The sequence below is a fragment of the Chrysoperla carnea genome, chromosome 1, assembly GCF_905475395.1.
Source record: "Chrysoperla carnea chromosome 1, inChrCarn1.1, whole genome shotgun sequence".
Classification (NCBI taxonomy): domain Eukaryota; kingdom Metazoa; phylum Arthropoda; class Insecta; order Neuroptera; family Chrysopidae; genus Chrysoperla; species Chrysoperla carnea.
This window is the reverse complement of record NC_058337.1, coordinates 103,035,170-103,058,650: the sequence shown is the minus strand read 5'-3', so window position 1 is coordinate 103,058,650 and position 23,481 is coordinate 103,035,170. Positions and strand designations below refer to the sequence as shown.

Sequence of the window (23,481 nt, the reverse complement as noted above, 5' to 3'; positions counted from 1 at the left end):
ATTTGAAAATTTCTAAAAGGACTTTTCTGCAACCATAATAGTAAATACTTTCCATCTTCAGGCTTCATTATCTAGCAAACTAAACAGGATACCGAAAAATTATACTCCTAATTCCAGTTTTATTTCATTGACATTTTAGCTTCGTCTTCTAGAAAACGTATTCGAATTGTATATTCAAGATAACGACTGAAATATTATATGAGTGGCCGATGCTTAGAAAGATTTGCCTATGAACTACATTATTAAAAGTTTTTTATTCTAATCACATAAAAAGTGTTTTTTCGTTTTCATCTAAATCAATAAAAATGCATCCTGTTTCAAAATTAGGAGAGAGACAAGCCAAAGGACCAGGAAAGTTTCAGGAGGCGTTCTCCGGTCCTGTACATACGATTTTTAAAGTCCACTCTGTATATTTATTAATATAATACACGCAATTAATAAAGATATCTTAAATTTATTGAAACATTTTAAGTATTTTTTTATTTAAATAATATGCACATTATCGATAAATAATAAATTCCTTTTAAACGTTTATTCTTACCAATTAAAATATTTAAAAATAAATTAATATACAAAAATTGTCTAGTTTATATTTAAGATTTCAATTGAACCACAAACACAAATGTTTGTGTTTAGGGATATTTTTAATGTAACAAGTGTAAACAGATAGTGACATCTTTCATTGAAAGTTGTATTAAAAATATTAAAATAAATAATATTTTATAATATTTAATATTTTATATAATCATAATTTTTATACATACTCTTAACAATATTATATTTAATTTGGCAAATAATTGTTTTTTTAATAAACGTAATTACGATAAGAATTAGTAATGCTACCGTATTATTAAAATAGAAAAGAATTTGATAGACTGATAGCATTTTCATATGTAGTTTTATATGTTAGTGATACAATTGATAGAAATAGAAAACCACCCAGTTAGAGTTTAGTTTGTGTTTGGCTCAATCAGTCTACAAGATAATATTTGTAAACAATTACAAATTAGATATTTTTTGTAGTTGATCTATCAAACTATACCTAAAAAATGTTTTTACATTAGTTTTTAATTAGTGTTAAATACATTTATATATTTGTGTTAATTTAATTTTGTGTTTTTAAAATGTGTAAAACAAATGATTCTTTTAAGAATCAGAAAACATTCACATGTTTTTTAATTTAATTATTGTAAACATTTTTAGCTGGATAATAAAATGAGTGAAAGAAAATTTACTCGAGGTTTGGGTAAGCCTGGGATGGCTGCCCAAGTACGTGAAACTGTATCCCAAGTTGTTAGAGAGAGTGCGGTTCATGTAAGTTCGAATTACTTAAATATTTTTAATTTTATTAATTAAATCTAATTCAGATATCATTGTTACACACACCCACACATTTATTAATAATTATGGGTGCTTATATTTTTATATTAATAATCAAAAAAAATATAGTTCAATTAATTAAAAATTAATATTTATTAATTTTTGTATAAAATATTAATATATTATGATTTTTATAAATAAATAATATTATAAATATAACCTTACTTTTTAAGTCAACTACTTTCTAATTGCTTAAAAAAATAGGACATTGATAGGTGTAGATTATATTAAATTAAATATTTGATGAGTATATTAGTTTTTATTTATTTAAATTAGTTTTGATTAACAATGTATAAATTCATATAATTATAGACGGATATATGGGCATCGTGTTTTCTATTCACTATTGTTTGTTTTATTATAGCAGTAATTCAATGACAAATTTTTGTATTTCATGCCACAATGATTTCACGGTTTCATGATGCAAATTTTATTTATACGATGATGGGTACTTTGTCAAGGGTGTCATTGCTTTTGTTTATCTGAAATCTATATACAAGACTGTGTAATATTACACAATTTAAAGTTACTTAATAATATTGCATTGCGTGGGCAAGGTCTGATCAAAATACCAAATCCGTAGTTCAAGTGGGCGAATAATAGAAAGGGTAGTTTAATCTAAATCAATACTTATACATAAAAAAATACTATTAGTGGGCTTAAAATTTGGATGAATTTTATTGAAATATTACTGCCACCTTATTCTGTTTATTACGTGATAGATGCCCATAAGCGTAACATTTTTCAAAGTGAACCAGCCTTAATTTATACCGGCCAATTTCCATTAATTCGCTGGTTTAAACATAGTCTATAAACATACAATTGATATCACTTTAGCGTAATGACTAAACGTAAAAATAGATTTTTGGAAGAATTTTCGAAATTACCCCTTTCAGGGGGTAAAATAAAAAATTAGCACATTGACTTCTGAAATATTTAGATGTTTTGTACCATTCAAATTTCAAATACCTATTCAATTTTAATTTCGGTACTGAACCCTAAATTTAAGTTCAAAACGCTGTTGAATTTTAAATTTTAATCAAGATTTTACTTTTACTATTTTAAAACAAGATTTCTAATTGAGTAACGGCTAGATTAATTACTCTAAAAATCCATCTGCCTGTGTCTTACTATGATTGCTCAAAATCGAAAAGAGATATCGAGCTGAAACCTCAACGGGTGTATAGAATCAAAATAGGTAAAAAATTTTATGATTGACTTCCTGAGTCGAATGCAAAAAAAAAAACCGCATCTCGATCTGTCTTGTCCGAAAAAATCGATCTCAAAGCGTTTTTGGTGTTCCATTTTTTCGTTTTTAAATCAATCTAAAATAAATACGTATTTCGATTACAATGTGGTCAACATTGTACATATTGTCGTTAATTTAATAACACCTTAAAATTTTTTACAGTAGTTCCACAATTAATTGACACCCTGTATATGGATACTTTTTATAAAATTAAAGGTTATTCTCCCACTGCCATTCTGCCGATTTTTATCAATTTCATACCGACTTCAAAAAAGGAGATTCTCACAATTCGTGATGTAAAAAATATTCAATTTAGGTGACATTAGAAAGCGGTTAATTATTTATAAAAAAAAGAGACTTTATTGATTTTAAGAGAAATTTAATTGATTATATTTAATTATTGGTTAACGCTATATAACATTTAACTTCTTTTTTATAAAGAATAAAGATATTCTTTATAAAAATATAATGAGTTCATATATGAGATAAAAATATAATTAATAATAATTATGATTATCTATAATAATAATTAATGTATAACAATAATTCTATTTTATTAATGATTACAATATGCAACAAATATGCAGATAAGGAAAATATATAATTTTAATATATCTGCATATTTTGTTTAATAATAAATAAACTAACATCAAGGTTAACTACTTCTCTCTATTAGTGAATTTCTTCTTTAAGGAAAGGAAAGCTACTGTTTTTGTACCAATAATAGAATTTCCATTGCGGTTTAAACACCATTGCCGAACCTCCTAAAAGACTTACTTTAAACTTTGTGGTATCGATTTAGTTTAAGCAATGTTTTAGCGGTGGGAAAGCTGAATTTTAAATGCAATTGCGACACAAGAATCCTACGACCTTTTCTCGAGGTTTCCGTGGAGTACTGTCAGGGTTCCCACGGAGTATAAACAAAGTGTTGACAGTTTTCTCAGGGAGTATTGTCGGTTCTCACGGAATATGAACAGAGCATTGCTGGTGTTCTAACGAAGTATAAACAGAGTATTGCTGGTGCTCCAACGGAGTATTAGTATGACCGTTGTTCTTATGGGGTTTTCTAAATCATTTTATTTCTTTATACATTTTCGGTAAACAGTATATAAACTATATTTGACAAAAAACTGATGCAAATCCACAATAAAGTAGCACAAAATTTGTGTAGACTTCACGAAATAACTTGATAAATATTCCGCTAAAATACCGATAATATTCTGAGAAAACCCTCCTTGAGAACACCGGAAATATTTCACGGAAACCCCGACAAAACGCCATAGAGGAGAAGGCTACCCTTACTGGTAATGTTAAAAAAGAGTATACGAGTTTCAACGCCTCTAGTGATTGTGTCCAGTCAGAGTGTAGTTTCGATCTATGGACCTCGGGGTTAAAGGTACCCAGTACAGTAAAAAAATACCCAGTACAGTGGTATTTAGTAACAGAAATACCAGATGGCATTTGTGCCTGTATACGTAACCTTCTCCTCTATCTTATAACTCTTTGCTTAAAGCCAAGCAAGCTATGCAACCCTTGCCAAAGCTATACTATCTAATAAGTCTGAAGAGGAAATTCGCTTAGTTTACGCAGCTGCTGTGTGACGTATTTTATTTATTTTTATATTGTGTTAAGAAGTTAGATAATATAATAAGTTAATTTAATAATGTTTACAAATTTATTGTAATTATATACTCTTACTTAAAGCTAAGTACTCTTTCAAGTGCTTACTTACAGCATCTTATTATTTATTCATTTATGAACCCTTTATACACTTTATACACACGACAGGTTTTTTCCCATATTAGTGTCATACATTTTTTTTTATAGTTTCTTTTTTCATTGTCTATGCTCAGTATTTTTCCAGTGGAGGCTGGTAGACGCGGTAGTTCAGTTAATTGGGTATTCAATTGAACATTTTGAATGAGCAATGCAGTTTCTTAATATGGTGCTGACGTGAACTCCGTATTTACCGATTTATAATTTTGCACAAGTTTTTCCTTAGAAATTTGAAGGTTAGGGTTGATTAGGTTAGAGTAGCTATTCTGGGGTGATACACACTTAAACCAAAGGGTCCATAAATACTGAAAAAAGGTTAGCCCATCTCCGCCACCCTCCATGAACCATTTGGAGGTGTTTAAGAACAGTAAGAGTTATTTAACGTCAACGGACTTAAAGTCGGAGAGGTCGTCAAAGAAAGGCTGACTCAAGTGAGTTGCCATCTCCTCAAAAGCTGGACAGTAACAGAGAAGAGTAGACATAGTTTTTTCCTCCTCTCCACTGTAACAGCTCCTGTAATAGTCGTGAAACACTGTCAGGCCCAAACGTTCAGCGTGCCTGCCGCCTAACCAGTGTCCTGTAATCGCCGTAACAGTTTTGCTAATAGAGGCTTTTGGAAGCGATATAAGATCTTCGGAACGATTTTACTCAGAATATATCTGTCTTGTAGTACCACAACTAAGTTCCTCCCTCCATCTAAGATTGACCTTTTTTAAGATATCCTCTTTAAGGAGCAGCTTGCAGCTCGCAAAATTTCCTGGAACGTCCCTGTGTCCCAGTACTCATACCAGTGTTACAATCATTTGTTCCGCCAGTTCATTTTAAGGACATTCAGGAGTCGTGTAATATCTTTAAGTAGCAATTTCATAAACTGGTAATAAATTTTTAGTGCACTGGTCACTAAATTTGTACCGTTAGTAACAAATTTTTTGATCAAAGTAAAAAAATTAACTTTTTGGCTTGGAAATTTTGTTTTTTGGGTTTATTTTAAACAATAAATGACTTACCTGTTTTTCTTTAAAGATGACTACGATACCTCACACGTTTTGAAAATTAAAAAATTTGATCTCTAATTTTCACTGTTGGGAAAATCACTGATGACGCTAAGCAGTCAATATGGCAGTCATAAGCTGGGTTAAATCTTAAAACAAGTGAAATTTACAAAATTTAAAAAACCTCCGACAAATTTTTCGGGTACGGAACCCTAATCAGGCACATAAAACATAAATAAGAACAGTCTCCATTAAATTATTTTTTTTCAATATTGCCTTCTCCAAATTGAACCGATTTTGAAGATCATATCCTCTTTTTAGCTGTTTCGGATACGAATCCCTAAACTCGCACTTGAAATATAGCTAAGAACACTTTCCATTCAATTACCTTTAAAAACAAAAACAAACAAAATTAAAATCGCTTTATTCGTTTAAGAGCTACGATGCCAGTAACAGACAGAAAGACTGACACCCATACATAGCAATCAAACTTACAACACCAATCGTTTTGGTTCGGGGATTAAAAAATAGCAGTGACATTAAGTTCTTTCATTTATTGGAACAGATTTGTTTCATTCTATTATGGCTTCTTAATATTACTATTATTTTATCTATGCTTAATATCCATCCATTTATTCAACACCTGCTGAAATATTTCCTAACCCTGCTGACTACTTTTCCCAATACAAATGCGTGATGAGCAAAGCAGGTAATAAGAGGCTATTATATTTGGAATAAATTATGAGGGTTGCGTTATTTGGCTACGGAACCTTAAAAACAAAGTTGAGATTTAAAATTACTATAAAATAAACTCTATCCTTATATTTGATATTAAAAATTAAATAGAACTTGTTTATTCTACCCGCAAAACCACATATCTTATTTAGAAACATTTGTTTGAAATACGTTTGATTCTCTGCACTGAATTTTTTTTTGCATCGATTTTCAATTTTATTTGACGAATTCAAATAAATTAGTTCAAAAGAACTAAATTTTTCGGGTACATATTTTGACCCAAGCTATGATTTTGCAACCTCTTTTGATTTTGTTTGCTGATGTATGAAGTATAGCATAATTACTTAATATATTGACTGTAAATTAACAATTTTAACAAATGCAAACAGTATATGCAGGATATTTAAAGAATTCAGTAAGTATATGCAGAATATTTAAAGAATTCTTATATGAATTCCTACTTAAATTTTTCAAACTATCTAAGTATGATAATTTTTTACATTACTAAAATTTCCTTTATTTTGTGCGTTTGTACTTTTTCTATTTGTGTACATTTTAGATAACGCTAATGTACATTATTATTTATTTTTATCTAATAATTTCCGGAATTTTTATTATGTCGCTTTTTTACTTTGAATTTTTACATTTTTTCTCTGTTTGAAGATAAATTCATTAAGTATATTTTACAAGAGAGAATGTTTGAATATGGCAACCCTTAATGTGTCTAATTACGTAGTAGGGAGTGAAACTTGATAATTTTTTTAAGAATACTGTTAAATATTTGTTGATGGACAAAAAAAATTTGTAAAGAAAAACGGTTTTCCATTTAAGAAGGGTTAAAGTTACAATTGAATTTGCCTGGGCCTGGCAGTGTATCACGATTACTGCAGGAACTGTCACAGTGGTGAGGAGGAGGAGACAATGTCTCATCTTTCCAAATGCCCAGCTCTTGTCATGAAGAGATGAACTTACTTGAGCCAGCCTCTCTTTGACGACCTCTCCGACCTGGAGTTCGTCGACGTCAAAGCTCTCCTGCTGTTCTTAAACAGCTCCAAATGGTTCATGGAGTAGTAGCCGGGAATGGGCCAACCCTTTTTCGGTATCACAACGGACCCTATGGTCTAAGTGTGTACCACCCCAGGACAGCCACTCGAGCCTAACCTAACCTAACCTACAATTGAATATCAATTACTGCGATTATACCTTTTTTTCTATCGATTTAAAATTTGGATATGTTATAGGTATATATTCTACCTGTTAATTTTCCCCAATTTCATTTTTCACACCTGGGTACAGAGGAATAAGAAAAATATCTGTAGTCCCAGAATACAGCCCATGTTACTCGCTAATAATGTAGCTTTATATTGGTGAAAAATTTTTTTCAGTAGTTTTTGAGTTACAAAAAAACAAATTTTTCTCTTTATAACATAGTGTAATAATTTAATTTTTTGTTTACAGAATAAAACACAATTAATAGAACCAATAGATTTCGAGAACTACATATTAAAAAATAAGACTGTCATACAAAATGATACACATCGTGAACTATTATTGTATCCGTCTGATGATGTTTCACAAGTGGTTCTACCAAGACGTTATCGTACCCTAATACCCATCATACCTAATACCAGTGATATTAACGATTGTAATTTGTTCACTAAAATGTGTATACAAAGTTACACATCCAATTGGAATTTAATACATTATAAGTATCATCAATATTCAACGACTTTTATTGATTTACCCAAGTAAGTTTGAAGGTAAATTTTGAGACACACGCAACTGAGATGCGATATTTATCAGTGCGCAGTTTCTGAGATATCGTCCATAGTCCAAAATCCCATACGAAGAGAGATTTCAGACCAACATCTTAGAAAATATCCGATTAATCTTGAAATGAACGTTTTTCTTTGTTAATTCTTTGAGACAAATGTTCTTTATACCGAGTTTTATTAAAATCCGGCAAAAAGATTCATAATTTTTTCGGATTTTTTAAAATCGAAAAAAATTTGGTTTCTCCAATTTTAAATAAAACCCAACACATAAGGTAATTTAACTCCAAAAATAAAAAAATTGGATTCATTTGATAAGACACACAGTTCTTGAGATATCGTTCTTAGTTCAAAACCACATACATAGAGCGATTTCTCGCGTCGATTTAATATTGATGGGTTAAAAAAATATTTAAGATAATAATAATATTGCCATATCTTGTCGCGGTTGCGTTGTTTCCAAAGTTTATTTTTAAAATAAACAGGAATTGAACTATATACCTTCTAGTCCTAATAATTAACCGAAGCGTATCGTTGTAACTAATGGCTTTTTCAGCCTAAATATCGGTTTATGTTATTCACATAATTGTCATTGTTTGATTTAAAGTCGAAGGTATACGGTTCTAATTTCAATTTTTTTACGGTTCTAATTCCAAAGTTTAATAATGAATAATTTATTTTCATAGAATTAAATTAGAAGAATATAGCGCCGATATTTATGAAATCGATACCGACATAGATAAAATGACAGCAGATGAGAACGAAACAAATTTAAAGAATACAAGAATTACGAAACAAGGATATCTAATGAAAGGTCCCGATATAAATAATACAGATCGAATGTTCCCGAATATTGGCTCGAAATCATTTAAAAAACGTTATTGTTATCTTCGACAAGAAGTTGATGGTACATATATTTTAGAATTGTATAAAGATGAGAAAAAGGGTGATGCTAAAGTTACTATTGTTATGGATTTTTGTACAGAAGTTATTACAGTAAGTATATTTGTTTGTATTTATTCACTTTGGTCTTACAAAAGATTAGGAGAGATAATCATAAATCAACGAAATATTAATAATAACATAAAGTTAAATATTAAATTACTGGTCTATGCGCCTAGAGAAAAAATAACTTGCCCCACAAAAAAACGATAAACTGCGTTTGCTGTCAATATCTGCCTTTCTCTCTCTCTACATCATGGCAGAGATTAAGATTGAAAGATAGCCTTTCTCATTCTTATTGCACACTACCGTAATACATATGATGCTGTCTAGTAAATAAATTCCTCAAAAATGCCTTTCTAAATTCTTTTTATAAGCATTACGATCATCCAATTTTTCCTTTGAAATGGGATTATCAGGTAGGCTCTCTCCAGATTCTGGTATTAACCTTAAAATTTGAATACTTTTGGAGTAGTCCTGAGACTTAATCATGAATTCTATAATCAACTATTTGATTTCTCATGAGGTCAATGTGAGACTTATGCTTAGAAAAGAATTCAGGCGCTTGAAGCGTATGTCAATATTTTTTAATTATTTCATCTTTTGTAAGAAAAAAATCTATTTGGCCCCAACAAATTAATATATCTCACGTATTAATTACAGAATGTAAAAAAAGGACGTTTTTGTTTTGAACTACGCATGACTGCAGGACATAAATCGTACAGTTTAGCTGCTGACAATGAAATTGAATATAAAGATTGGATCAATAAATTGAGTACAGTATTACAACAAAACAAATTACAAGAAGAGAAACGTTCATCATCGTTAGAACGTTCTAATTCGACAACTAAATCAACAAACGTTCAAAACAATACAACAACATCCGCATCTTCAAGTCCTACATCAACAAACAACACATCTCTTGAATACGGCACACTAAAAAGTTTAGAACAAAGTATGAATCCACAATTAATAAAATATGCACGAGAAACAGAGCTTTCAATAGCACATGCTAGACGACATTCACGTAAACAATTATTTCATATTTATTACCCCGTTGCTCAACAAATAAAATCTTCAACATTAACCGAATCAACAACACAATCAACTTCGATAGAACCTTATAAAGAACAATTTGGGCAACGGATTTTCGTCAAATGTGAGAATATACAATTCAAATTACAGACACCATCGATAGATGGCAATAATACTGCACAAGAAGGTGGTTGTGAACAATATAATCAAATCGAACCATATTTTACAAGTTTATGCTTATTCGATGCACGAAATAATAAAAAATTAACCGAAAACTTTTATTTTGATATTAACGATGAATATTCTCGTACACTATTACAAAATATCAGCGAGGAAGACAGTGAAAGTTTAAATATTATCGATTATAAGAAATATATCGATCCGCAATGGATACGATTTCCAAACCAATGTATTTTAAGTTTGACAAACGCACATTCAGAAATTTATTTAGTTATACGAATCGATAAAATATTACAGGGTAACATAACACAAACGTGTGAGCCATATATAAAATATAATTCCCATAAATCGACTGCTAAATTACATAAAATAATTAAACAATACTGCCAAAGGACGAAACAATATCGTCAGCCATTTGCATGGAGTGCACGACCTTTATTTAAAATGTACAGCCATGAATTAGATGCAACAAGTGAATTTCCAGCAATATATCGTCAAGAATATCAACGTTTAACCGATGAAGATATGTTGAAAATATTAGCGGAATATCGTAAAAGTGATAAATTGAATAAATTAACTATTATCCCGGGTACGTTAAAAATAACAATCAGTGAAACGTTACCAACCGTAAATGTATTATCAACAAATTTAATACCGATTAAACCGTATCCAATTCCACCAGAAAATCCGCCAACTTTCGAGATATGTGAATTTAATGAATATTTATTAAATAACGAACAGGATCTAAATCCATATACAACTTTTATCAATAACCTCTACGTATACCCACAACAATTATTATTCGATACACAAAAAGTGTTTGCTCGTGCACGTAATATTGTGTGCTCGGTAGAATTACGTGCCACGGATGATTTAAACAAAGCTAAATCAATCGCATGTATTTATAAACAATATTCAAATAATAAAAGTATATTTATAAATAAAACATATTGTACGGTACTTCATCATAATACAACACCATCGTGGTATGATGAAATTAAAATACAATTACCAATAAACATCACATCCCAACATCACCTATTATTTACATTTTGTCATGTTTCATGTGATATTAATAAAAAACTATCAACGGCTTCATCGATTTCATCAAATAGTTCATCGTCAACAATGACAAATAATTGTATTGTTGAAAATTGTATTGGTTATGCATGGATACCATTGTTGTGTAAGGGTAAATTAAATTTTGATATACAATGTGTGCCAGTTGCAACACATTTACCATCAGGATATTTATCAATACAACCGCTTGGATTAGGTAATTATTTTTTTTACTTTAATTGTAGTTTTGTTTTGTTTTAATTGTAAAATTTCGTAAACATTCCCTTGAAAGTATTGTCACGAATTTATGATATAACAAGTACAATTAACAAAATTTAAAATAAAACTCCGACAAAGGTTTCAGGTACTGAACCGTAAACTCGCAATTCAAATATAGCTAAAACAGTCTCCATTAAATTGCCTTTCAAACAAACAAATCAAAATCGATTTATCCGTTAAGGCGCCTTGGTGCTACAGACACTCATACCAGTCAAACTTACAATACCCTTCTTTTTGGTTCGGGTTTTCATAAGTAAAAAACACGATCTTTTTGGCTTAAAAGTGCATCACAATGAAAATTTCATTTCAATTAAATATTACTGAAAATCTCTTCAAAATAAAAGACTTTAAGACATCGGGCGGTATTTTTTGGATCAAAGTTACTCTAAACACCCAGTTTTATCAATTCCGGAATTTTTTTTTAAAAACCGGGATGTATTCCTTAAGAAAATTGTAAAAAATCAATTTTTTTTTATTTACAATTTTGATAACACGTAATTCATAAGGTAATCTTGACCCAAAAAATACAAAAATTGGATTTATTTGATAATTTCTTGGAAAGGTTTCAGGTAATATCTTAAAAAATGATTATCTAATTACATGAATTCGATTTTCGCAATTCTAGGGCCTGAAATACTTGTAATTTTGATTTTTTGTAATTTTTCAAGTTTACTGACCAAAAATCTTAAAAAACTGAGATATTGTCTGAAATTCGTGAGTGAAAGTATGACAAATAATATTGGAAAATTGAGAATTCAAGCAAACTGAAGCTGAAGAAGATGTGACGTTGACGTTATTATCCAACTCAGGCCTTTCGGCCGTCCCTGACTTATATTCTTATCAAATTCCCTGATTTACCCCATAGTCATTTTTAGACCGCTCTGGAATTCCTCACGAGTCGACTAGTTATCATACATAATTTAAAATTGTTGCAGGCAAAGGAAATGCAGGTCCTGATATAACATGGATCGATAATCAACGATCAATATTCACAGTAAATTTCAACTTAATATCATCAATCAACACAATCGATCAACATTTATATAATTTATTTATACAATCCGAACGTTTATTTATTCAACAACAATCACCAGTATTAGAAGATGATAACAATGATGGCGATCAACAATTAAATAAATCATCACAAATAATTTCATTAAATGAAACAGAATTATGTAAAATATTAAAAGCATTACATGCAATACAATTACGTACGTTAATAAAATTCTTACCAACAATATTAAATCATCTATTAAATATATTATTAATAACATCACAACAATCAATACCAATCAATAATCAATCAAATGATATATCATTAAATATTATACGTGTATTAATTAATTTAATACATATGTTATATGATGCGGGACGTGCGGATATTGTACAATCGTATATTAAATATGTATTTATTATAAATACAACAAATAATAGTAATCATATTAAACAACAAATACATTTTGAATTGATTAAACATTTACCAACAATTTTACATCCAAATAATACAGATTTTTTAACAATTAATAAATTTATGAAACATTCATCGTTCTTTTTTGATATTATTATTAAAAGTATGGCACAGTATTTATTAACAACTGGGCGTATTAAAGTGAGTTTAATTTTTTTTTTATACATTAGTTTCATATGACACGATCGGATGCTGGGTTATTATTAATATTTTCTGTTAAAATTTTAAACTAAAATTATATGTTTTAACAAATAAACGATTAAGATAAGAATATTGAACAAAATTGATAATAATTAGAACAAAAACAGTTCCATTTTACTTAGTGCTAAAGCCACTAACTTTCATTCTATGTACATGCCTCACAAGTTCACCCTGTTGTGCCGATTGCTTTTGTTTCTTCTGAAATGATGCAGATGCAGTTTTATAACGGGATCTAATTTGATAGTAAACAGAAAAAAACAACTTTTCATACATTCTTTTCCAGGTCTTGAATAATAAAATTTCCACTTCAATGAGTTTGAATTTTTGTTTCTACAAAATTAGGGTACAATAATATCTCAGTACCTGGTCGTGCCATAAAAAATGGTCTTTTTTTCACTCTAATTAAAAAATCTTTATTATTTAATTTTTTTATGTTTTTTAGATGCACCGACATGAAAGATTCAGTAAAGAATATATTGAAAAAATTGAAACATTATTACAAGTATTAGTTCCATATATTACAAGTAAATATAAAGAAATGCCTCACGAAACATATGAATTAAATACAAGTTTAGCGATTTTTTTAAAAGTAAGTAACCTCATCCTTTACATTATAATGCTAGGAGAAAATTAAGGTATCCATTATCCCTCCTGGAATGCGCCAGGTAATATAATAAGCAAAAAGTTTTTTTGAGGGCAATTGGATTTGTTTTTATCTAAAAGAATAACGAGATCCATTCAGCCTTATCTGCGACTATTTTTAAATTGTCGTCAGAATTTCCTAAACTCTACGATTTGTGTCTATTTGTTCTTTTTATCTTAACAATTAAAACAATTTCTAAGTTCACAAGTTTATTGCCAAGTTTACTATTAGGAAGAGAAAAGAGTAGTGAAGACTCTGTGGCAGTTCATTTAACTAAAGCCATTGTACACATTTTCATGCTAAATTTCTGGGATTATGTATTCTTGTCAAATATTTTGAACTCTTGTCAAGTATCTTTGGAAATATTCTGTATTTTTCATACAAAATTTCTGGGATTTTATATTCTTTGCAAATATTCTATAATTATACTTAATTGTTATAAATTTTTTTTATAGAAATGTTTATCGTTTATGGATCGTGGACAAGTATTTAAATTAATAAATTTATATATTGATAAATTTAATAACATTGATAACAACAATATAACAAGTACAAGTAACAACTATCAAATAAAACGGACATTAAACGAATATAAATTTAAATTAATTCAAATAATATGTTCACATGAACATTACATCATATTAAATTTACCTGTACAATTAAATACACGTTTAAGTCCAAAATCCGCAGCAGCTGCAAGTACAAGTTCGGACACAACAAGTAACATATTAAATGAATATTATTTATCAAATGAATATTGTAAACATCATTATTTAGTTGGTAAGTTCAAGTAATATTAACTTTTACAAAAAAAAAATTATAGCATAACCATAGATTTTGATATCAATATCTTGGAAAGTGGCGACTAAAAATAAATTTTTTGATTGTAATACCGGAGGAAGATATAAAAAAAGTTTTTTTAACAAAAATTGTGTAAACCATAATATAACGCAGGTCCTCAAATGAGCTGGCGGAATAAATGAATGTAAACCTGGTATGGGTACCGGGACATAGGGATATTTTAGGAATTTGTGAAGCCGAAGAGCTTGCTGGAAATGGCACAATGCTGCTGGGAACAAATATCAATAGGCATCCGGGTGTTAGAGAATATCTTTAAAAAGCCAATCTTAGATGGGGGGGGGGGACGTACTTGTGGTACTACAAGACAGATGGTCTGAGTACAATCGTAAGCATTCCGAAGATATAAATATCGATTCCAAGTGCCTCTATTAGCAAAATTTTTGCGGCTATTACAAGACACTAGCTAGGCAGTAGGCACGCTTTGACAGTGTATCACGACTATTACAGGAGTTATCATAGTGGGGAGGAGAAAGAAACGATGTCTCATCTTATATGTCACTGTCCAGCTCTTACCATGAGGAGATGAGAGAGTGACTCACTTGATCCAGCCTTTCTTTGACATTTCTGACTAGAGGTTCGTTGACGTCAAAGCACTGCTGCTGTTCTTAAACAGCTCCGAATGGTTCATGGAGCAGTAGTCAGGGTTGAGCAACACTTTTTTGGTATCAAAATGAACCCTATGGTCTAATCGTGTCCCACCCCAGGACAACCATTCTAACCTAACTATAATAAAACGCACAAATAGACTTAATCTTCTTATCTTAACATAACGTCTTTAAGTTAAAAAAAAGTATAGAATTATTGGAAAATAGTAGGAAAAAATAGAATTTCGTGGGAATAATGATTTATAGATCAAAGGCCAACAGTTACTGCAGAACGTTTTCCTCTAAAAAATATTTCACAGTGGAAGATTTCTCCTTCAGATGACCTGGAAAGTTTTTAATTGCGCGGGGAGCATAAAATTGAATATTCATTGATTTTAAGCTTCTTGACTATGATATGGAAATTTTTGTAGATGACAAGATGTTAGACAAGCACCTTGAGAGCAAATATGTGTGAATATTATCGAGAAATATCTTGCAACAATTTGGAAGAATTCACAAATGAGACGACATTAATAGCGACGAGCTAATGTCATAAAAACATCTTTCATTTATGATTAATTTTACACACCCCCGCAACATTTATATCAAAATCCTTGATTGTTCTTTTTTTTTGTGGATTCACGTATTTTTGATTTAATATTCTTGTTTTAGGTGTACTTTTAAAAGAAATACGTACGATATTAAATGATGAAATGAATTCACAAATACGTAAGCTCGCTATAATTACATTACGTGATCTATTAGCAAAACATGAGTTTGATGATCGATATCAATCAAAAGGGCAATTATCACGTATTGCAATGTTATATGTACCATTTTTAAATATTGTTTTTGAACATTTACATCGGATTTATATTGATACAACCACATGTAAAACTAATACAAATTCGTGTACAAATAAAGCAGCAACAACATCGAACAGTATGAATTATTTAAATAAATATTCATCGTCTTCGACAACTGACACACGTTGTACACCACATCATAATGTACGATCGAATCGATTTACGTTATATATAGATCAGCATAGTACATCAACAACGGCATCACCGATACATCACTTACGCGATTCACAATATTTTGCAGCTATTGCTGGACAGAGTAAGTACTAAATGTCTTTTTTTAAGATTTGAAGACATGAACATAGTAAAGAAGGAGGAAAATGCTTTTTAAAACGATACATTTGTTATAAATACCTATCCACTCAGACCTCGCCCCGAATAATGAAAGCAAGCAAAATTATTCAGTACCAAAGCAGTGTAGGGCTAGCGTAGGGATCAGCCCTCCTCTTAGTTAAAAGCTTACGACTGGTCATTGAATGTTTGTGGAAAAAAATTGTGAAAAATGTTCAAATATATGAAATTATTTCTATTAAATTATAAAATATGTGAAATCACGCCAAGGAGGTGGAGCTTCAAAAATGTAACTACCTTTCATAAGGAGGAGGGGGTGGGTTTAAAAATCGTAAAATTAGTGTGGCGTAATTTATAGATGGCCCTTAAGTGGAAGCTGTTCCGCCAAAATGAGACAGATAGTGTATCATGTTCTCTATCCTCCGAGTGACTAAGTCTGTTTTGCGCATCTGCTACTGCTATTTTAGAGAATTTTCAAGCTGACATGCATGCGTTTTTTTGTCAACGTCTCTCGAAGGATAGAAAGAATAATATATTGTCGGCACCGTAAAGCTGGGACATTCTGTCCTATGCCAACTGTCCATATAAGAGGATTACATATATTATAAGAGCTATCAGTTTCTTTGTTATTACTTGTTTTTCATGATGATCGAGCTCATTTCTTACATTAAAGTTAACTTTTGTTTGAAATATTCTTCTATATCCAACTAGCTCTGTAAGACATTTGTCAAAATGGAATAAAATGATCCAGCCTGAATATTGCATGTATCATTTATTATTTATCGCTAATAATTATTAATTTTTTTCCAGCGTTAATAAATGGTAATTCATCCATGTCATTAGATTCAGACGTTTCAACAATGTCTGGCGGTGGAGGAGGAGGTTATGGTGATGGGACATCCACAATATCACAAGAAACAACAATTATACGAAATATTGCTAATGTTGATGAAGAACAACATAACAATAATAATACCGATTCAAATGATATAATACCAGCAAATAATAACACAGAATTATTATTAAATAACTACAAAATAAATAAACATAATCGATCAATCAGTATAATTACATCACAAACACAATTACATCATCGTAACGATCATCTACATATAACAGAAATCAAGGATTTATTAATATGTGTATTATTTATATTAAAATATATTGGAGATGATCAATTAATAACTTGGTGGCAACATGCATCTGATTTGGATCTGTTTAACTTTTTTATTTTATTAGAGAAATGTTTATATTGTTTTAAATACCAAGGTAAACATCAACCTTCAACTGGCGTATCAAATGACTTACAATCAACGAATCAACAATCTAATGTTGATCAGAGTAAAAAATTAAAAGCACACACATTACCAGCAAGAATGAATCCGGCAACGGAATTCAATCAAACGCTTTCATCTACATTAACCACTCCACGTGGTTCTGATGGTGAAGATAACAACTTAATAAAACAAGAAAATGAGAAGAAGAAAATATACGAATCAAAACTTGATGGAAATTTATCAACGGAATGTGGTTTAGTCGTTCTAGATTGTATCGGTTTATATTCGATGAATTTTAATAAAAAATTGCTAGAAGCCGATGGTGATAATATTCTTATGCATAAAATTTTCGATATTTATTTACTTTATTTACAATTAGAATCTTCTGAGCTGTTATTAAAGAATGTTTTCGCATCGTTGCGTGCGTTTATCAATGTTTATTCGATAGTTTTGTTCGGGAACAATAATGCCATGGTCACACAATTATGTGGACATTTATGTTATGAGATCTTACGATTATGTAATAGTCGAATACAATTAATTCGACAAGAAGCGTGTGCGATTTTATATTTATTAATGCGTAGTAATTTTCAATATATGAATCAAAATAGTTTAACTCGAGTACATTTACAAGTTATTATCTCAGTTTCGCAAATAATTGGAAATATACAATTGTTTAATGATTTAAATAATGCGCGCTTTCAAGAAAGTTTAAGTTTAATCAACTCCTACGCGTTGAGTGATAAGGCAATGAAAGGTACAAATTTTCCATTAGAGGTTAAAGATTTAACAAAACGTATACGAACTGTTCTAATGGCGACGTTACAAATGCGAGAACATCATTATGATCCAGAAATGTTGGTGGATTTACAACATAGTTTAGCAAATTCTTATGCTTCAACACCAGAATTACGACGAACGTGGTTGGAAACAATGACCAAAAATCATTTACATGATGGAAATTACTCAGAAGCTGCTATGTGTCAACTCCATATTGCAGCATTAATGGCAGAATATTTAAAATTAAAAAATTTAAATGAATGGGGAGCTGATAATTTTAATAAAATTTCTTCGAATATTGATAAAGATGAAAGATCGTTAAAATTAGATGATGGAATTCAAGATACAGTCCAATACAACGAATATCTTTTACTCGAACAACTCGAACAGTGTGTGCATTATGTCGAACAAAGTGAACGATACGAATTATTAGGTGATCTGTATCGATTAATTATACCAATTTACGAGCGAAAACATGATTATAATCAATTAGCACATGCGTACACAAATTTAGCAAAGAATTATAATAAAATAATCGATGTAATGAAATCTGGTAAACGATTATTAGGACGATTTTATCGCGTTGCATTCTATTCACAGAATTATTTTGAAGAAATGGATGGAATTGAGTATATTTATAAAGAACCAAAAGTTACAACTTTAAGTGAAATCTCAGAACGTTTACAAAATCAATATAGCTTAAAATATGGTTCGAATCATATTAAAATCATACAAAATTCGTTACCGATTAACGCAAATGATTTAGATTTAAAACAATATGGATATATTCAAGTTACACATGTTGTACCATATTTTAATAACGTGAATAAAACTCAAAGACAAACGGAATTCGAATTAAATCATGATATTTCATGTTTTATGTATGAAACACCATTTACGAGAGATGGTAGTAGAGCGCATGGTACACCCGAAGAACAATGGAAACGTCGAACGATATTAACAACACAATATTCATTTCCATATGTTAAGAAACGGATTAGTGTGTGTGAGCGTCGTTCCGAAGAGTTATCACCGATAGAAGTAGCTATTGATGAGATGACCCAACGTGTTAGTGAATTAGAAGATGTAGTGTTTAATGAACCGACTGATATCAAAAAATTACAATTACGTTTACAAGGCAGTGTTTGTGTACAAGTGAATGCTGGTCCATTAGCTTATGCGTCTGTGTTTTTAGATCCAACATTGTCGAATTTATATCCAGATGATAAAGTTGACGAATTAAAAGATATATTCAGGTATGTTTCATCATTTGTCTCTATAAATTTTTTTTTAAAAATTATAATCAAAATCTATATTAATAAAATTGAAATGCGTGTTTGTTCAGGCTAATTTTGAACGGCTAATCAAAATTCTATGAGACTTTCACAGGACGGTTTAATATTTTCTCAGTCATAGTTTAGGGTACTTTTTTACTAAATGTACAAAATACGCACAAGTCTAGTTACTATTTAATTCAGTTAACTGAAAAAGATAGTTTTAAAGTAATAACTTGTTCGGTAAGGATATACGGACACTATCGTGTGTTTAGCCTGAGTCTCACGTTAAGATAATTTGGAGTAGATAATTAGCGTGAACAGTATCTAAATTTTTTGAGGAAAAATTAATAGTTTTTCCCTGTGATTGCTTTCTCCACAAGTTGGCCATATCTTTAATGGGGTTGAGGTAGCACAGATCTAGGGTTTTTTTGGTTTAACTCTATGATTACGTTCATTTACTGATCATCAGAAAATCTTAGAAAAATTCAAGAAACATAGATAATATTATATTCAAGTCAATATTCTCTTGTAAAGCTTAAATTTTTATAATAAAAAATTGAAGGCTATTCATTTTGGCATCTCATGCTACGCCTCTGCATCAGTACATAAATGATAACCAACATCCGATTGTAATCAATATGATAAATTTTAAATAAATTTAGGTAACATATTGATTACCTAACATGATATTGACTTTTTCAAATTGAATTTAGATTTTCTCAAGAGAAAACACCGAAAAAAAAATATTTGAATCTTTAATTGCATAATTAGCTATCGCGTTGTCTTAACTCTGATTTGATGATAGTCAACACCCTTAATTCAAATATTTCAGCAGCATTTTCACATGTCGTTGAGGGAACCAAATGGAGTAAAATGAATCAATTGAATAAAGTTTGGAAAATCTACTTGTATCTTCTACTAGAAGAACTTCTAGTAATCTAGCAGACACGAAATGCTTATATACGCGCCAAAAATCTATTAATAAGAAATGCGATATCGTATGGATCTAATCCCAGTTTTTTGGTTGATTCTTTTTCGGAATTATTATCACATCGTATAATATGGCCCCGCGTAAACTCCACTCAGGGCCGGATTAACCATGTCAGGGTCCCTGGATAATACAATTCTTGGTACCCCTTTTCAATCGTTATAGAAGATCATCAGTTCCTTTCAAGTTGATGAGGGGATGTGAGTAAAATGAGAAGTGGGTGTTTTAATTTTAACTTTATTCTCTATTCCTTTATCAGTTCAAATACTTGCGAAAATACAAATTTTATTAAACCAATGAATACAAAACATAAATTAAACAAATGTTAATACTTTTTATTTTAATTTTTTCAGAGACTTTTTAAAAATATGTTATACAGCATTACAAATCAATAGTAAATTAATAACATCCGACCAATGTGAATATCAAGAAGCACTACGAGCAAATTATAAAAAATTATGTATACAATTATCAACATTATTTGGTGAAGCATTATGGCCACATGACGAGACTGGTAGTTTTAAACGTAATAGTTTAGCATTATTTAGTGCAATTAGTGGAGCATCATATAATTCAAGTACTGCATAATAAATTTATTCAATTAGTAATTATTATTTATTTATTATTTAAAAATTTTAAAAAAACTAGTCATTATTAATAGATCTAGTCTCAGTCGTAATATTTGAAAATTATTTTCGAACGGCTGGAAATTTTAGAGGCACCTGTTGAAGTCATTCACGCCTAAAATTTTCCTCCACGAAAATTTGTATAGCCAACGCCTTCTCTTTCAGGAAACCTGAAAAATTGTTTACTGCACAACAAGTTTTAAGTTGATTCATTGAGGACGATATTTTAAATAAGATAATTGAATATTGTCCTCAAAGAATATTCATGGCTATGTAGATTTTCGTGGAGGAAAAGCTGTTACAACATTGACAACTGACTCTCAAATTAGCCATTTTGAAATGATTGTCAAATACTATGTTTGGCCCTAGGTCTATAAATTTTATTTTGAATTCATAGTAAAATAATTCCAAATTAGTCATTTCATAGAACAAATTAATGAATCTCAAATAAAATGAGAGAGTAGATAGATTTACATACACAAAAACCATTTTTTATAAAGTATTTTAACTTTGTTTGTTTTTGATACAAAATTTATATGAAATTAAATGTTTAAAGACTGCAAACAAAAAAACAAGAAACCTATCACACAAAATACAATATATCATTTTAATATTCATCAGTCATCAACAATAAAACTATCATTTTATATTATACAAGTTAAATAATATAATAGTTATTTATGTTGTTTGCGTAGAAATATCCTATAAAATTATTTATTATTTAATAATAATATTTAATATAATGTAATTAATAATTATTATTAAATAATAAAATAATATATTTTTAATCAAAGAGAATATAGAGTTAAAGCTGTTAATATCCACAACAAATACTGACTGTTTCCGATGATTATTTTTCCCACTTTAAACGCCAAAATATTTTTTGAATGTGAAGCTGAAAATCTGATATCAGTTAATCCGCTTTTCCGAATCGAATACACATGTGCGAGAATAGATGGCAAGATCTGAAATAAAAATTATAATCAATTGATAAACATGAAAGATATAATCAATTAAGGCTGTTGTCTCGCTGTGAGCATAGTGTCAGAAAATTCTAAATTTTTTTTATACTTATAATAAAACTAGCTGTTAAACCCGCTTCGCTGGGTTGTTTTTGCACATTTAAATATCAAAATTGTTAAATGAAAGACTTTTTTTTTTATTCTCTCTGTGTGTACGGAACAGTAAGATTTTTTTGGCCGATCCCAATATTATGTCTACACTCTCTGTGTGTACGGAAAAGTAAGGGAAAGATCGATAGAAACCCATGGAACATTCCAGAATGTTCGAGAAAATTCGACAGAAACCCATGGAACATTCCAGATTGTTCGAAAAATTTTGATAAAATTCAATAAAAATCCATACAACATTCGAGAATATTCGAGAAAGTTCTAGAAAATTCGATAGAAATCCATAGAACATTCCAGAATGTTCGAGAAAATTCTAGAAAATTGTACTATTGACAGTGGGGCCTATTGTACTATTAGAACTATTTTTTAATCTATTTTCTATCAATTCCTAGATCATTTTTAATTCCACCCCCACCAAACTCCCTTATTCACAATGGGAGCCTAAGGGCTACCCAATGACATAATCCCCTACCGAAGGTCAATGGTTAGTTTTAGGGAAAATCGGGGACATACAAACAAACACTCTCTTTTTATATATATAGATTACCATAAAAATTTGAAGTCGATTGACCCCTCTGATTCGAGATAATTCTAAAAAAAAAACCAAACTTCATGATATTTTTAAGAAACTTACTAAACTTTGATGTATTTGTTCTGAGTTTAAAAAAAAAAAATTATTGATAGTTAGAGTATTAGTGGTTGAAGAGAGATATCTATATTAACACATCACTTGGTACACAATATTTATTATGAGAAATGGTTGCATTGTACGTAGTCCAAAATATTTTTACAGTATTGTACGGAGACAAACATCTTAAATAATTTTATTCTTGCAACAACTTTTGATATGTATTCTCTGGCAGTCGCAGGCTATGACGTCAACACTTTGTACATTTAAATCCTTCATCATTACATTTAAATCTTTCAGACCTGTTGTTCCTTATAAAGATTTACATTCAACGAAATGTTTTCTATTTTATAAGGTACCAGCGGTCTAAAACATACAGTATTGGAAATTTATTATTACAGAGTTCGCCATTTTTAGTGTCAGTCAAAGTTAGATTTGTTAAATATCGCTCTTTTATTCGAAAGA

General features: G+C 29.9%; 1 protein-coding gene across 1 annotated transcript; it reads left to right on the top strand.

Moving 5' to 3' along the window:
* The first annotated feature begins 1,141 nt into the window (after positions 1–1,141).
* Positions 1,142–21,727, top strand: LOC123303437 (dedicator of cytokinesis protein 11). The gene is made up of 10 exons (XM_044886280.1): positions 1,142–1,314; positions 7,591–7,880; positions 8,591–8,900; positions 9,510–11,337; positions 12,335–13,008; positions 13,511–13,657; positions 14,167–14,491; positions 15,829–16,278; positions 17,121–19,623; positions 20,986–21,727. The coding sequence occupies exons 1-10, from the start codon at positions 1,216–1,218 to the stop codon at positions 21,218–21,220; spliced, it is 6,861 nt and encodes a 2,286-aa protein (XP_044742215.1). The 5' UTR covers positions 1,142–1,215; the 3' UTR covers positions 21,221–21,727.
* Positions 21,728–23,481: the final 1,754 nt, after the last annotated feature.

Excerpts from the sequence above, each read along its gene's own strand:
- LOC123303437 (XM_044886280.1), top strand. The coding sequence starts at position 1,216 with ATGAGTGAAAGAAAATTTACTCGAGGTTTGGGTAAGCCTGGGATGGCT. Across the intron at positions 13,658-14,166 it reads GTTTAGCGATTTTTTTAAAA|AAATGTTTATCGTTTATGGA; the intron begins GTAAGTAACCTC and ends TTTTTTTTATAG. Across the intron at positions 16,279-17,120 it reads TGCAGCTATTGCTGGACAGA|CGTTAATAAATGGTAATTCA; the intron begins GTAAGTACTAAA and ends ATTTTTTTCCAG.